General features: G+C 44.1%; 1 protein-coding gene across 1 annotated transcript in view; it reads left to right on the top strand.

Annotated features, from left to right (window-relative positions):
• STAB1 (stabilin 1) overlaps positions 1 to 17,869 on the top strand; it is a 281,241-nt gene that overhangs the window by 170,370 nt on the left and 93,002 nt on the right. The window contains exons 35-42 of the mRNA XM_073574319.1: positions 436 to 564; positions 2,730 to 2,786; positions 3,445 to 3,537; positions 11,534 to 11,729; positions 12,887 to 12,982; positions 15,626 to 15,671; positions 16,741 to 16,820; positions 17,363 to 17,488. Coding sequence (XP_073430420.1) covers positions 436 to 564; positions 2,730 to 2,786; positions 3,445 to 3,537; positions 11,534 to 11,729; positions 12,887 to 12,982; positions 15,626 to 15,671; positions 16,741 to 16,820; positions 17,363 to 17,488 — 823 coding nt within the window. The remainder of the gene's footprint in view (positions 1 to 435; positions 565 to 2,729; positions 2,787 to 3,444; positions 3,538 to 11,533; positions 11,730 to 12,886; positions 12,983 to 15,625; positions 15,672 to 16,740; positions 16,821 to 17,362; positions 17,489 to 17,869) is intronic.

Genomic DNA, 17,869 nt, shown 5'->3' with positions numbered 1-17,869 from the left:
AATACAGCTTGGACTGCAGGTAGAAAGGGATAGTCCGTGTGTTACCGCTCACCCCAAAGCGCGTTTCGCCCTGAGCTTCTTCCGGGGGCTTAGGTATAGGTTGCACATTCATTATTGTAATTCATTCTTGTGGATGGCGCTTGGGTTCCCCCCACAGGTACTTTCTGTGTTGAATTGTCTTTAGCCATTTTTAATATATTTATTTTTGTGTGTTTATAATGAAAGTTTTCTGATTTTTAGTAATTTTGGGTTTCTTCTTCCGACCAGCTACTTCCACTGGTGTTCGGTCTTATTGTTGCCTATCTGACAATGCATGTAAATTGCATATACACAAATTTTCCTCTTTACGTATGGTCTGCAGAGACCTGATAACGTCTTCAGCCGTACAGTCAGCATGCGATGTAGGTACTTTATCTGCGTTTCCTTTCCGATCAGACATTCGTTCATGATGTTCCTCTGGACGGCAACTTTTTCGAAACAGACAATGGAATGCTGATGGGAATATCCAAAGTGATAGAGATCCTGAAAAATCGCTGTGATTATACTGAAGATACCGTGAAAAAGGTTTGTTAACTTGAATTATTAGCACTGAAACAAAATGTTACATTTTCTGAATCTCATGGAATTCCTGTCAGCAGGTTTTGCTATGCAATCCGTGAGCAGTTTTATATAGGGGCTGAGATCCTGACTTCAGCGATGTATCACTTATTGGACTGCTTGCTACAGATGTAGCAGTGATCAGAATGCTGAGCTGTGTATAACCTCTGATTGGCAGCTTCCTGAGACATTGTCAACAAGCTGCCAATCAGTGATGGGGCGGGGTTACATACAGCAGATGGACTGTCTTGCACGAGACTCCTAGTCTTCAAGTGATAATCTCCTGCTGATAAAACACTCATTATACTGAAACTACAGCAAGCTGCTGAGCAAGTGACAATCTCTGGAATTGGGATCTCTGCCCCTATATTATACTGTTCTCAGATGAAATAGCAAAAACCTGCTGACAGATCCCTTTAATATGTTCTAACACTTAGGACAACCCTGCATTATGTAATCCTCTATATTAAAGCTGATCATTGAAGGTGGGATCTTCTGTGATCAGCTCAGTCTAGATCACGTGAAGTCATTATCCCCCTCTACTCCTCTTTGGTCAGACCTCATCTGGAATACTGTGTCCAGTTTTGGGCGCCACATTTTAAAAAAGACATCAACAAACTGGAGCAAGTTTAGAGAAGAGCGACCAGAATGGTGACCGGTCTGCAAACCATGAACTAGAAGGAACGGTTACAGTATTTGGGAATATTTAACTTGCAAAAAAGAAGACTGAGAGGAGACTTAATAGCTGTCTACAAACATCTCAAGGGCTGTCACATTGTAGAAGGATCATCTTTATTCTCATTTGCACAACGAAAGACTAGAAGCAATGGGATGAAACTGAATGGGAGGAGACACAGATTAGATATTAGAAGAAACTTCTTGACAGTGAGGGTGATCAATGAGTGGAACAGGCGGCCATGAGAGGTGGTGAGTTCTCCTTCAATGGAAGTCTTTAATCAGAGGCTGGACAGACATCTGTCTGAGATGGTTTAGTGAATCCTGCATTGAGCAGGGGGTTGGACCAGATGGCCCAGGAGGTCCCTTCCAACTCTACCATTCTATGATTCCATGATTCATATAACTAAGAGATTCTCTTAATCAGTGCTCATTTGAATATAGTTACATAGGTTGAAATCAAGTTCAACCTTTCTCCACTAATTGTACATTTTGGCACTAAATTATCTCTAACCCACAATGTTATGTGTACTGAGGAAATAATCCAGCCCTTTTCTAAATGCTGTCATAGTGTCTGCCATCACTACCTCTTGTGGTCGGGCATTACACAGTCTCACTGCTCTAACTGTAGAGAACCCTTCCTTATTTAACTGCTGGAATTACCTTTCCTCCACCTGTAATGAGTGTCCCCTGGTCCTTAGTATGGTCTTTGAAAGGTAATCCATTTTTTATTTAGGCTAGAAATAAATCGATTTTTATAAAATATTTTGCCTAAGTTTACTAAAATCGGTATCTTACACCACTCTAAAGAGAAAAAAAAATAGAAATAGTTGGAGTGAAAGGAGCATATCTTTTAGATAAATGTGTAACTTTTCAGACTGTCTACAAGTCAGAAAATCAAATCTAAATCTGTAGGGAGCAGGGGCAGACTTGACGCCAAAATATGCACATTTTTATGATTAACAGTAATCTGTTCCTTTCTCTGAAAAGAGTGATCAATTATTTTTTAAATTTTCAATTTGTGGATAAAATCTGTATTCAGTCAAGACAGTTTTTACATTACTGAAATAAGAGATGACAATACTGATAATATTCTGTGAATGACTGGAGGGAGTAGGAGGAAGGAGGAGCTCTGCCTCTAGCTCCTCCCTCCATAGAAGCTTATTAGCACCAACTGTCATCTCCTATTTCAGTAATGTAAAAAAATGGAAGATCAGTCCTGGCAGAGAAATTTTCATGTGTACTGTTAATTTATGAAATAAAAATTAAAAGCGAAAACCTTCTTAAAACTTTTCAGATTTGAGTGATGAGGAAAGTTATAAATGTATGTGCAAATTTGACGTCTGTTGTGATTTGCAAGTTTTTTGAGGCATAGGATGTAATACAGTATAAATTCTTTACCTGAATGAAAACCATGGTACTATGTTTTTTTTCTTAATTTTTTTTTTTTTCAACAGAAAAAATGTGGGGCTTGCGATAAAGGAATTCAATGTCCTCAAGACTCAGATCTTAAGGTAAGATGCTGTTAGCCAAACTATAGACTGTGATGATCTGGTAGACCCTCGGACTGTTACGTGGAAGTCATTAGAGGAGATCCTATGCTCGGGATCCTCCATTATGAGTCTTGGGGAATTTCAGCTTTGGAGGAATTGGCATGACCATGTAAAACATTAAAAGAGGTTGTCCACTAATTTTACATTGATGACCTATCCTTAGGATAGGTCATCATTGTCTGACCGGCCGGGGTCCGACATCTGCCACCCTCACCAATCAGATGCTATCAGTGGCGGTGGCCGGAAATATTCACTTGCAGAGCCGGCCGTCTTCTGATAGTTGTCCCCTGCAGGGTACTATTGATTTCAATAGGAGGCAGATGTGCAGTACCAAACCTCGGCCACTACAAGAAGACGGATCAGCTCAGCAAGTAAGTACTTCTGGCCGGCAGCCGCTGCCAACACCGGTAACAGCTGATCGGCAGGGGTGCTGGGTGTTGGATCCCAGTCAATCAGACATTGATGACCTATCCATAGGATAGGTCATCAATTCTAAAGCAATGGACAACCTCTTTAATGTAATTCCCATCATTTCGGAATATTATTTATGTCACTAATCAATAACTAAGACACTAGAGTTTACACTGAAAGGAATAATTACTGTCTGTTTTTGGCATAGGAACCCTTGGGCAGTGGGTCAAGGGGTTGTGTATATAAAAGAAGAGCTAGATTCGTGGTTGGTTGCATGTTCAGCTGCATTTCCTCAACAGTTGTAAGTACCGTTCATTATCTGTCCTTCCCTGTACGGTATGTATGGACTACAAAGAGCTATCATAATCCAAATTGTCATCACGTTTAGTAATGTAATTGTACGTACGCCAAATCTTATTGGTGACCGGTATCTAATATATTTAAAAATCATTAAACTCCATCTCAAAGTCATTCCACTATAGGATCAATCTAAAGCTTCATTCAGACGTCTGTGTACGGTCCGTGATGCACAGGCTGGCCGCGGGTTTCCTAACCTTTACCTTGACATTGTCATCTATTCCTACGAGGCTGTCAAGTTCAGGTCAGTAGACCCGCAGCCAGTCCGCACATCACGGTTTGTACACGGACGTGTGAACAAGGCTTTAGACTTAGCTCCCATGGTGCATATTCTTGATTTTGCAGATTTTCTGTACCAATTCACTAATTCAGTCTACTTGCCTTTTTTATTGTTTTTGGTTAATTATTTTGTGTGCTTTCCAGGACGTCCCTCCTGACAGCACCACCAGGAGGTTGTCCTTCTTATCTTTGATAGGGACAGGAACACAGAAGAGGTTAAATAGCCCCTCCCCACCAACACCCTTCAGTGTTTTTCCTGTCCCTATCAGGGACAAACGCAGAAGAGCGCAGCGGTGCGTGTACCTGTTAGGCCGGCGTGAGGTGCTGGGACCCGGTGGAGCAGGAGTTCCCGGGACAAGCGATGCCCTCTCCAGAGGGTTTCCAGTCGGAGGAGGCAGGATCCCCTCCGCAGCAGCGCTGATACCGCCGGAGGTCCCTCAGCGCTGGGTTTGAGCTGGCTGCTCCCCCGTCGGATGCATCCCCTCAAAGGGCTCTGCGCCGCGGCAGCTGCTGCTCCAGGCTGCAGAACGCCGGCGCCTCGTGTCCCGGACTTCCGGCGCGCCGAGTCATCAGGGGCGTGCCGGTGAGGACTTCCGGGGGCGGGGCCAAGAAAAACATGGCGGCGCCCAGCGCGACGCGGCCCGGGCAGACGATGGATCCCACCGGGCCGGCGTCACATGGATTCCGACGCCCTTTCTTGCACGGATATATAGACCCGCACACATCGGCGCACCGGGTGCGCAGCAGGCAGGCTCATCATTAGCAGCAGCTGGGCTCGGAAGGAGGACGAATCAGATGTCTTGAAGCCGGGTAAGGCGACTACTTAAGACACACTGTCGGACAGCACACTGACTCAGTAAGAGATGGAAGGAGATAGCCGTCCAGACGTCCATTCCCTAGAGCCAGATCTGGACCATGTGAGTAAAGGGGGTTTAGTAGGGTCCCTTACAGGTCTCCATAGACAGACACACAGGACCCTCTTCCCTATATATCTTTTGCAGGCCAAGGAGGCTCCTAAGCAATCCACCTCGACCACCAGAAAAAAACCTAGTAAATGCCCCCTATGCTCGGTCAGGCTCCCGTCAGGACATACAAAGAAATTATGTGAGGACTGCATATCAAGACTCCTAAGACAAGAGCAGTCCTCTCTCCTGGACAATATGAGATCTGTGATACAAGAGGAGGTGCAGTCCACAGTCTCGGCACTGGTACTGGCACAATCCCCGCATCCTAAGAGGCCCAGATGGGAGCTGGAACAAAGTTCTGAGAAGGGAGAGGTGTCAGACTACTCCGATCCTGACTCCGGTGAATGTTTCTCGGCAGAAAGGAACAGATACCTCTTTTCTGCGGAAGATACGGACACGCTCCTACAGGCAATCCGAGATATAATGAAGGTAGAAGATTCTACAGAACCTCGAACAACTCAGGACGAGATGTTCGGAGGATTGAGAGCCCGCAGAAATACGGTATTCCCCGTTAATAGACATATAACAACGATGATACTGGAAGAATCAGGGAAGAAACTGATAGTCCCAAAAGACTTCAGGTACCGTCTTCCTTTTGATCCGGAAGAGACAAAAGTATGGGAGACAGTTCCGAAAATCGATATACCTGTAGCCAGAATGTCAAAGAAAACGGCTATCCCCTTCGAGGATTCGTCCGGCCTGGAAGATCCGATGGATAGAAGATCAGAGGACCTCCTCAAGAAAGCCTGGGAAGCATCAGCAGCCGTTATGAAGGCTAACATAGCAACCACCTCGGTAGCCAGATCAATGAGCTTATGGGTGAGCGAGCTAGAAGATCAGATTAGAGACAAAACCCCCAGAGAGGAGATTCTAAAATCACTACCTCTCCTGAGAATGGCTATTGACTTCATGGCGGACGCCTCGGCGGAATCAGTCCGTTTTGCCACAAGAAATAATGCCCTGTATAATGCAGCAAGGTGAGTGCTGTGGCTGAGATCTTGGACAGGAGACACTCAGTCAAAAAACAAACTGTGCTCTATACCCTTCTCCGGACTCCACATTTTCGGGCCCGTATTCGACGAGCTACTTGAGAAAGCTTCAGACAAAAAGAATGGCTTTCCGGAGGAAAAACCTAAACGAACGCCTTTTTTTCGGAGGACCCGCTCCTATCCCAGACAGGACTATAGGGGAAAGGGAAAGTCTGGTAGGTGGAGCCACCGGAAAGGAGGAAGAGGGAGAAGTTATCCTCAGGAGCAGAGGGCAAGACCTACCAGAGAATGACGCCAGGAAGATAGGAGGAAGGCTCCATTACTTCCAAAACATCTGGAAGGATATTACCCAGAATCCGTGGGTTCAAAATACGGTCGCAGAAGGTTACAAAATCGAGTTGACCGAGGGACCGCCCAGGAGTTACTGCGTAACCCAGACCCAGTCTCCGGGGACCCACCAAAGACTGTTAAAAGATGTACAGGACCTGATAGAGATAGGGGCCATAACCCGAGTTCCCAATGCTCAGAGATTTCAGGGTCACTACTCAACATTATTCTCCTTAAAAAAAACCAGGAGGAGAATACCGGACCATAATAAATCTAAAGCCGCTAAATCAGTGGGTGACCTACAAAAGATTCAAGATGGAATCTCTGAAAGTGGTCATACCGTTAATAAAAAAAAGGACTCGGTAATGTGCACCCTAGATTTAAAAAGTGCCTATTATGATGTGCCCATCCACAGAGCTTACCAGAAATTCCTCAGGTTCGCGATAAAAGATCACAGGAGCTTACAACATTACCAGTTCCGTTTCTTGTGGGTCGCCCTCCCAGGGCCGTGGGGTACTCTGTACCGGGCCGGTGTGAGGGGAATGTGTCACAGCGGCGGTGACCCGGGCCGTGGCCCTGGGCGCCCAAATAATGGGGGAATGTAATGTAGATTAAGTGGAATAGAATAGTTCGGGACGCCACCTGTCGTGTTCGGCAAAGGAGTTCCCACCTGGATGGGATGGTGGGGTACCACACCTTAGGAGAAGGTGCAGTACCTCTGTGGCGACTGAGCCTCAGGGGCGCCACTCTTGCCATTCGGACTCGCCTCGGCACCCCGGATCTTTACAAAACTCATAGCACAGATCATGGCCCATCTAAGGGAAAGAAATACCCTCATCATGCCGTACTTGGACGACCTGCTGCTAGTGGCAGACTCTCCACAACAGATGGAGCAGGACCTTACATCCTCCATATCGTTCCTACAGAACCTAGGATGGGTAATAAATTTGGAGAAGTCAAGCCTAACACCGGAAAAAGAGAAAATGTTTCTCGGAGTCTTACTAAACTCGAGAAAAGAATGTTCCTTCCTTCCCCTGCACAAACAGCAGGCGATCACACAGGAGGTCAAGTGGGTCCAGAGACACAAATACATCTCCATAAGGAAAGCCATGAGAGTCCTGGGTCTCATGACTTCATGCATCTCCAGTGTACAATGGAACCAGTTTCACTCAAGAATCCTACAAAGAGAAGTCTTGGCGTCCTGGGACGGCAGAGACACATCACTAGACAAAAACATGAGACTCTCCGAGGAAGGAAAGCAGTCCCTTTCCTGGTGGACAAGTGGGTCACCCTCACAGGGCTGTGGGGTACTCGGTACCGGGCCGGTGTCAGCGGGATGTGTCACAACAGCGGTGACCCGGTCCGTGGCCCTTGGCGCCCAAGTAATGGGGGAGATTGAATAGTGGAATGTAGTTGATTAAATGAATAGTTCGTGTCACCACCTGTGGTGTTTGGCAAGTGAGATGTTAAGCCGACGCTGCATGCAGATCCACTGGGACTGATGGTATGGTGCAGCAAAGATGTAAAAGCTCCCAGGGTGCAGGTGAAGCTGTAGTCCCAGGGCAGTGTAGATGTGGTTGGCACGGGGATGTAGCAGTGCCGGAAGGGTAGGAAGCAGACAAAGACACAGCAGGGTGCAATTTCTGTACCTTTACTTGATAGATGCAGTCCAGGGTCCTGATTACAGATGGTACCGGAGCAGGCTAGCCTGGAAGCAGCTCAGGATTCTCTCTCAGCAGATGGGCTGTGCAGTCTCCTTCCCTAGCGCTTATTTGAGTGAAGTACTCCTAGTACTGAGTTACACTGAAGTTCCTCCTAATTCTCTTCTACTAGCACTCCTCGTATGGCAGACAGCTGTAGCCGCTATTCCTCTCTTGGCTCACTCCGTGCTGTTGTGCCTCCGAGTCTTAGATGGGGTACGGCATTTACAGCCTCCTACTCCTCTGGTGTCTGTTGCAGGACTATTAGTATCCGTACAACCGTGGAGACCAGGCTCCAGTTCATGCGCTCTCACTGGAGATGAGCCTTTCCTCTCCGCTCGATCTCCGCGTTTCTCCCTCACGTCTGCACACTTCACCCTCCTCACACTAACTGACCACTCTTTCCTCTTGGCCCTCAGAGAGTACTCCTCCCTTCAATTCCGGTTCAGAGTCCCCCCTGCTGGCCTGGAGTGGAACTGTGTTGCATGTATAGGTTAACTGCGAGAGAGACCCTTCACTGCTTCCAAGCCTGGCATTACCCTCCCTGGAGGAAGGCAAAGCCACTGTGGCGGCCATACTCCTGGGGGCGCCACACAAGCACACAAAACCTTGGAAAAGGGAGACCCTGGAGACTGTTGCCATGTACAAACATCACTACCGACGCCAGTCTCAGAGGCTGGGGGGGCTCACATGGAAGGTCGATACCTCCAGGGGACATGGGACCCAGCAGTGCGCAACCGATCCTCGAATTACAGAGCACTCAGAGCAGTCTGGGAGGCGCTAAAAACATGCCAAGAAGAACTGAAGGGTCACAATGTCAGGATCTTCTCGGACAACTCAACGACAGTTGCCTTCCTTAAACATCAGGGAGGCCCCAGATACCATGACCTTCAGGACCTAGCACACAAAATCTTTTGCTGGGCAGAACGGACAATAACATCTGTTACGGCAGTCCACCTGAAAGGATCCAGAAATCAGGTAGCGGACTTCCTGAGCAGAGAGAAGATCCAATCTTCAGAGTGGTCACTAAGCGAGGAGGTCTTCACACAGCTATCCCAATGCTGGGGCACACCAGAGATCGACTTGTTCGCCACAAGGAAGAATTCAAAAACAAATAAATTCTTTTCGCTCAACCCAGCAGACAATCCAACAGGAGTAGACGCGTTGGCTCAGGAATGGAACATGGAGCTCGCTTACGCCTTCCCGCCACTCCCTCTTATACCAAGGGTCTTAAGAAAGATCCAGTAAAGCAGAGCATTAGTAATATTGATTGTTCCTTACTGGCCCAAAAGGAGCTAGTTCTCCTTACTAAAATGGATGGCACGGGAAGATCCGATACTATTACCAGCGAAATGGGACCTGTTAACTCAGGGACCCCTAGTTCATCAGAGACCAGAAATGCTACAACTATCAGCCTGGATCCTGAGGCGAAGATCCTAAAATCAAAAGGACTTTCTGACTCAGTAAGATCTACTATGCAGAATAGTAGAAAGCCGGTAACCTCAGCCATATACCAAAAAGTCTGGAAAACATTCTGTTCTCAATGTAAGGGGCCAGTATCAGTCACCCTGGGTCCAAATATCCCGCAGATTCTCGACTTTCTCCAGACGGGCTTTAACAAAGGACTAAGACCTAGTACCCTGAAAGTACAGGTGTCAGCCTTAGGCTCATACATCGACTTCCCCTTAGCCAATCATCCCTGGGTAATAAGATTCATAAAAGCCACTCAGCGGATGAGACCCACAATCCGTAGCTCGATACCACCTTGGGATCTCAGCTTGGTCCTAAGCGAGCTGCGCAAAGACCCATATGAACAACTAGAGCAAATCCTATTAAAATCAGTGACATTCAAAACCCTATATCTTGTAGCAATAACTACTGCTTGACGCATAGGGGAGATTCAGGCCCTGTCTATAGAGCATCCATATTTGAAGATCCAGGAAGACTGCATCGTCTTAAAATTAAATCCAGCCTTTCTTCCCAAGGTGGTTACAGACTTCCACCAGAGTCAAGAAATAGTACTACCGGCTTTCTGCCAGAATTACAACAACGAGAAAGAACACTCTCTCCACCTCTTGGACGTTAAAAGAGCTGTCCTCCAATACTTAGATTTTACAAAAGACTGAAGAGTAGACTCTAACCTCTTCATCCAGATGGCAGGCAAAAAACAAAGGGAAGAAGGCATCAAAAGCTACCCTAGCTAGATGGTTGAAATCCACTATCAGTGCAGCATATGTGTCGGCGGGAGAAACTCCACCAGAAAACCTTAGAGCCCATTCTCTAAGAGAGGTTTCCGCCTCATGGGCAGAGAGCGCGGGAGCATCTATGGACCAGATATGCAAGGCCGCGACCTGGTCTAAATTTAATACCTTTTGCAAACATTATAAGTTAAATGTTATGGCAAATCCTGAGACAGCCTTTGGGAGGAAAGTCCTCCAGGCTGTAATCCCGCCCTAGTTGGAGTAATTTGGTAATTCTCCTGGTGGTGCTGTCAGGAGGGACGTCCTGGAAAGTAGGAATTAGTCCTACCGATAATGGTATTTCCAGGAGTCCATCATGACAGCACCGCCCTTATATACCCTCCCTGGAATTTCCTATCTGATATGTGATGTAACATGTGTGGTTAGGGAGTTCAGTAAAATTGCGTTGCATCCATCCTGGTGTGATACTTAGAAAATCACTGAAGGGTGTTAGTGGGGAGGTGCTATTTAACCTCTTCTGTGTTCCTGTCCCTATCAAGGATAAGAAGGACAACCTCCTGGTGGTGCTGTCATGATGGACTCCTGGAAATACCATTACCGGTAGGACTAATTCCTACTTTTATTGCAATTTTCTCTTTTTAGTATGTGAATTTTTAAACTTTTTTTTTTTTTTGGGAAACTGTTTTGTTTAGTTTAATTAAGTCATGTGCACGTTTCTTGCATTTTTACTACCTTTCCGCTGCAGAAACGCAAGAAAAACGCATATTTTTTTTTGTCTGTGGATTTTCTGCTTCTCATTCAAGTCTATGGTGAAAATCCACAAAGAAGACACGTATTTACCGCATGAGAAATCGACATGACGCAGAATTCAAAATCGCACAGCGTAAAAAATAACACAATGGCCATAAGATTCATATAAATCTCATCCACTTTGCTTGAACTTTGCTTGTGCCTTTTCCGCAAGCAAATGAGTTTTAGAAAAAATGCAATATTTATGCACCATGGGAATTTTATCTTCGGACTCATTCAGGGATTTTTTTTTTTACACAAGTGTTAATGTCATTAGTTTGTTTCATCAGTGATTTTAACATGAAAAAAATTAATAAATTACAAAGCGTCTCCGGGACGTTACAATGTCAATCGTGGACAACACGCGGATTGTACACTGACGCCATCCGTGATTTACATGGACCTATACACTTGTGTAGATACTTTGGATCTGTGACGACTGATCAAAAACAGACGTCTCCATGATTTTTTAGCGGATACATGGTCCACAAAAAACAGACCTGTGGACAGCTACTTAGACTATAATGGGTATGGGTTCTATGTGTGTAAACCATGGGTAAAACACGTATGTGAAAAACAGATGTCCGAATGAGCACTAAAACTGACTTCTTGTAGCCGTAATATCCATCTGGCGCACATGGGCCAGCTTGGTGGTGCACTGCTTATTAGGCTTTGTTCCCCTGTCTCTAGGAACTTCAGTGTTGTAAAGGGTATTATGGGCACCAGTGTCTGGTGTGCCCAGGTGGACTGGACAATGTCTGTTCAAATAATGGATACTGCCAAGACCGGATCAATGGAAGTGGAGAATGTATATGCAAAGAAGGTTTTCATGGAACAGCTTGTGAAACCTGTGAGGCTGGAAGATATGGAAAAGACTGCAAATCAGGTGATTTTGCTTTTCTAAAAAATAAGTATAGACAACGCCTTATGGCACTGATGATTTGTCACTACTTGCAAGCATGTCCAAGACAACAGAAATGTTTAGCTTGGGTATGGTGCACACAAAGTCTGTTCCCTTAGCCTAAAATATGCAACAGCGGCTTTTCCCAATGTATTTTCATGAACAAGGCTAAGCAAACCCACTTTGATTTCTATTGTTCCACAAACCAGGACCTAATAATAAAAAATCTGGTCGCCAAATTGCAGAATCAGTTTGTGAAAAATGAAGTACACTCTTACTACCGTACTTTCATTGCAATTAACAAGGCAGGTAGCAGCTCGATGCTGCTAATCAAATGCCCTTAATTAATTGTTCATCAGCGAGTGTCACTGCCTCTATAAAAGCAGAAGTTTTGGCAGTTTGCTGGGCTGGAGCATTGAGGTGTTTGTTAACACACTACGAAGGAGGAAAGACAGCAACAAGTATATTGGATAAGTTGCTGCCCTTCAATCTGAGAAGAATTAGAATGCTGTTTCCAACAAATTTGGAATCTATTATTCTATAGTGAGAAAGATTCTTCGCAAGTGGAAAACATTCTAGACAGTTGACAATCTTCCCAAGAGTGGACATTCCAACAAATTCTCCCCAAGGTTTGATTGTTTAATCCTAGGCAAAAAGAACCTCAGTAGCTAAAGTTCAAACACTAAAGGCCTCAGTTAGCATGGTAAATATTAATCTTCATGTACAATTAGAAAAAAATGATTGAAACACAGAATATCAGACCTGGTGGTGAGGGTAGATTATTTGGGCTTGTTTTGCAATCACAGTACCTGGGTATCTTGCAGTCGTTAAGTCAACCATTACTCTGTGTACCAAGCTATTCTAAGGTCAAATGTGAAGTCATGTTTCCAAAAGCTAAAGCTTTGCCAAATATATGGGTCATGCAACAGGGCATTAAATCTTTGCACAGCAGCAACTCTTCATCTGAATGGTTGAAAAAGAAAAGAATGAAGGTGTTCCAATGGCCCATTCCAAGTCCAGACCTCAACCTAATTGAAATGCCATGATGGGACCTTAAGAGCTGAACTATTTTAATGGCACATGAAAAATTCTTGAACACTGACAAACAGAAAAGTTAATTAGTAATTTTTTTTTTCTTACAGAATGTGATTGTGTTCATGGAAAATGTAATGATGGACTTAACGGGGATGGATTCTGCCAGTGTGACAAAGGCTGGACTGGATATACCTGTGAAATCGGTAAGTATACCACAATGTTTTGTGACGTGCAAACAGCAAATAGGCTCACTAGTGCCACCTATTGGAAGCAGAAATCCCATAAGTCAATGTTAACCCTTTAAAGAGAAAGAGCATTGCAACATGTATTAGGGTATAAGACTAAACCAGAAGCTTCATTTTGCAAACAGCTGTTTTGTGGGAGTTGTTGCCTCTCATCGGTGCAAAGTTGGAGAATAATTAATTGGGTGAAAAACCTTCAATAAAGGAGTTTAAGGCAGTGGGGGTAAGTAGATAAAGTTTCATGCAATAGGAATTAAAGGGTAAAGTTTCATGTAATGCTTCCTGGGGAATATTATCCACAAATAGCCAAATCAGGAAGCGAAAAGGATCTCTAGTGCCACCTTGACAAAAATGTGTCACATATGGACTGTGGACACCTACCCGATCCCTCGAACTAAGGGCTGCCCTAGGCTATGCCTGTCCCCGGATTACGTTGGAAGCTGGAGATGCTTGGGTCTCGTACCTTGCTATGCTCCTCTATTAACCTTCATCTGTTCCCTCCACCACCCAGGGAGGTGTGAGGCCGAAGTGTGTAAGATTACCCCGATCAGTCTGGTTAGTGTAGACAGACAGGGATAAAAGAAAACTACTATCATACAAAAACACTCACACAACTACGGAATGGGAAACAGGGGAGAAATAGGAAGGGCAAACCAAATGGGAGAGGATGAAGACAAACTTGAAAACCAACTCCACGCAGCAATCGCCTGAAAAATTCTCCAACCGCCTACTCCAAACACTGAACTTCTCCTTCAACACCAAACCAGGAAGTATGAACTATCACTGGCAATTCCCAAGTGCCAGTGTCGAGCATATACACCAGAGGGGAGTGGCTAACACAGAACAGCTGAGGAAATTCAGGATGGAGAGCTCCAGGACATCAACTGAACTGATTAAACCTTGCAATGACAGAGCGACGAAAACCTCCACCGTTTAACCCCTTAATGTCCAATGACGGACACAGTCCGTCATCAGACATCTCCCCTGCTTTGATGAGGGCTCCGGCGCTGAGCCCGAATCAAAGCTGGGACATGTCAGCTGTTATGAACAGCTGACATGTGCCTGCAATAGGCGCGAGCGGAATCGCCGTCCACCCGCACCTATTAACTAGTTAAATCCCGCTGTCAAAGCTGACAGCGGGCATTTAAATAGCATTTCCGGCCGCCGGGCCGGAAATGACGTCATCGCCGACCCCCGTCACGTGATCGGGGGTCGGCGTCATGTTGCCTGGACAACCAGAGGTCTCTGAGACCTCTATGGTTGTTCCAGGCATATGGCTTTCAGCGCCACCCTGTGGTCGGCGCTGAAAGCACAGCAGTAAATCTGCTACATGTGGGCGATCTGCTCTTCGCCCATATGTAGCAGAGCCAATCGGGTTGCGCATGCTTCTAGCCTCCTATGGAGGCTATTGAAGCATGCCAAAAGTTGAAAAAAAATAAAAAAAAAAATGTTTAAAAATAAAAAAAATTAAAATAACCTAAAAGTTCAAATCACTCCCCTTTCGCCCCAATCAAAATAAAACCGTAAAAAAAAATCCCACATACACATATTAGGTATCATCGCGTTCAGAATCGCGAATCGATCTAAGAATAAAAAAAAGCATTAACCCGATCGCTAAACGGCGTAGCAAGAAAAAAATTAACGTCAGAATTACGTTTTTTTGGTCGCCAAGACATTGCATTAAAATGCAATAACGGGCGATCAAAAGAACTTATCTGCACAAAAGTGGTATCATTAAAAACGTCAGCCCGGCACAGAAAAAATCACCCGACCCCAGATCATGAAAAATGGAGACGCTACGGGTCTCGGAAAATTGTGCAAATTTTTTTTTTTTTTTTAGCAAACTTTTGGAATTTTTTTCCACCACTTAGATAAAAGAGGACATAGACACGTTTGGTGTCTATGAACTTGTAATGACCTGGAGAATCATAATGGCAGATCAGATTTAGCATCTAGTGAACTTAGCAAAAAAGCCAACCAAAAAACAAGTGTGGGATTGCACTTTTTTGGCAATTTCACCGCACTTTCGAGTACACGACATGGTAAAATCAATGGTGTCATTTAAAAGTACAACTCGTCCCGCAAAAAATAAGCCCTCAAATGGCCATATAGACGGAAAAATAAAAAAGTTATGGCTCTGGAAAGAAGGGGAGGGAAAAATGAAAATGCAAAACCAAAAATACCCCTGGTCGTTAAGGGGTTAAGGGGTTAATAGGATGGTGAAGCAGTTGTAATCAGTGCAGGAGTTCATATAACCAGATGCTGGTCTTTTCTGGCCATTCCATGGTATCCCCATGACAAAATGTCTGTAGCTCCAAAATGTTAGGGTTTGTAAACCTACGCCTGTAAATAAGGGTGTCACCTGAATAGAAATATCCTAATATACATGTATTTGTATCACTTGCAGGGAAAATGGAGTAGGATGGCAAAGAGAAAATCTCTGTATTTTCTCCATAGTTTGTTACTGTTAAAGGCAGGAGTTCTGATGTTAGGAGTATATTAGTGAATAGTTTTTTCTGCAGTTATGAATCCGCATTTTATCCACTCATTGTGCCTTACTTGAAATGTTATATGTTGATAGTATTTCTTTATTTGCTTTTTTAGATCTCAAAACAGATTTGTGCAATGGCAGCTGCAGCATTTATGCCAAGTAAGTAGGTAATGATAAAAGCATGTACCAGTACTGGAAACTGTGTTATTGGTGCTTGCAGCACATGAGGACTGATCAGCTAATGGGAATCGGCAGGCAATACCAGCCCAGTCCTTGTGGTGCAGGGATGGTGCAGAAGTGTAACAACATTTTAACCCCTGTTAAATGTAGGACATCATAGTATGTTCTAATTCTGGTCTGCATGTATGGATCAGGCTCAGAAAGTTGCACCGTGCTGAGAGATGTCGACTGGGCAGCACATCTGGCTTCTGCTTGTACCGGAAACTAGCTCTGATTGCTGCTGTTTATTTAAATTCCACTGTCACTCACCGACAGATGATGCCGATGCTTATGTGCCAGATGCACACGTGCTTTGACTTCCATCAACCCCCCTGTGACACGATCGTGGGTTATCGATGTGTTAGCAGGATATTTGGGGGCCTCCTGAGTCCTAACAGCCCCCATAACTGTCATCTTAGTCCTCCGGTGAAACTTGCGAGGGGTTTCATAGTAGAACATAATCTTCTCTACATAATGAAATACTAGCAATGAAACAATGGTTGAATTTCCCTAAAGAAACTAAAAAAATTAAGGTGAAATAATAAAAAATGAAAATTAATAAATTTAAAAAAATATTTTAAAAAATTAAAAGTTCATTGCCTTTTTTCCCAGTTTTATATACAAATTATTAATAAATTTAAAATTTATTACTGATCAATCAATATGTAAAATTAATTAACCAGCACAATGAACACTACAATTAATCTCATGGCTATGTCGATGGGAAAAAGCTACCGTTCTTGGGGGGGAAAAAAGGAAAATAAAATTTAATACTGGCTGCAGCTGGAATGGGATAATATTGTATAGATAGATCTATATGACTGTACATATGTAGATACCTACAGCATGAAATCCTTACCCACAATGGTGCTTTATAGCTCGAGGCTACACCCTCAACAGGCAACAGGTTTCCTTTAGGCTATACTGCTGATTATTAATCATTACCATAATAAGTGATCACATCCTTGTTTAAAGACTTTTGTAAGGAATTATTATTTTTTTTTACCAGTTGCATTGCAAATATTACAAACTCCACTGCAAAATGCGCGTGCCTTGCTGGTTTTGCCGGAAATGGGACACATTGTACAGGTATGTTTGCATTGCACAGATATATTTGCATTGCACAGATATATTTGCATTGTACAGGTATGTTTGCAGGGTGCAGGTGTGATCCCGTTGGCACAGGTATGAGTATATTTAACAGGTACCATCACATTGTACAGGTATGATCAGAGCTGTGTATTATAATCCACATAATTATGTACACCCACCAACCTGAATATTCAGATGACTATTAAATAAAAGTGACAACGTAGTAAATATCACAATGAACCAGAGCTGGACAATAACATGAATTAGTTCAAAATCATCTGCACCAATGAACCAATTTTTCTCACATGCAAAGTAAAATAGATGTTTCCCAAGCATCTTTGTAGCAGAAACAACTCGGATGGCATCCTCGTGCTTCTAGGATTTTTTTTAGACTCCTTCAATTGAATGGGCGAATTTTGTTTGTTTGGACCAGAGCGGACCCAGAATGGCGAGTTTGGACCAGGCTCGCAAATTGCACCATTTTTTTATGCCATTTATGTCCATTTCATTGTAGCACGATGCTTTTCTTGTGATTTCAGAAGTAGATCCCTGCACCGTGAACAATGGGGGATGCTCAAAGTATGCAAACTGCTCTAAAGCTCCCTTGGGACAGGCGCGTTGTACCTGTATTGATGGCTACAATGGAGATGGGGTCATCTGTCTTGGTGAGAGACACAGATTTGGATTCTTCTTCTTGGTCACATTGGTGGTCTTACCATGTAAATAAGTTTTTGATATATTATACATGATATAGAAACATATGTCCTTATACTGGGGAGGTCACAAAGTGTAGTAGGACACATATAGCTTAGGTAAATGTCATTTTATTTTCTTATGAAGCGTCCAAGCCTCTTACTATGCAGTCATCATATTGCATAGCACGGTGTACTTACAATTGCTCATTTTGCCTTTCTACCCAGATAATCGTTCTCTTTTCCATTAGGTCTATGACATCCCATTATTAAAACCTGACTAGCTGATTCCTTCTAAGCTCTATATAGAAACAGGAGGTTAAGTTTCCCTGCATGAGGAATGAGTAACTGCAA

This window comes from Dendrobates tinctorius, unplaced genomic scaffold, assembly GCF_039654945.1.
Source record: "Dendrobates tinctorius isolate UK_male_01 unplaced genomic scaffold, ASM3965494v1 ptg000038l, whole genome shotgun sequence".
NCBI classification, from domain to species: domain Eukaryota; kingdom Metazoa; phylum Chordata; class Amphibia; order Anura; family Dendrobatidae; genus Dendrobates; species Dendrobates tinctorius.
This window is presented reverse-complemented; position numbering and strand designations above follow the sequence as displayed.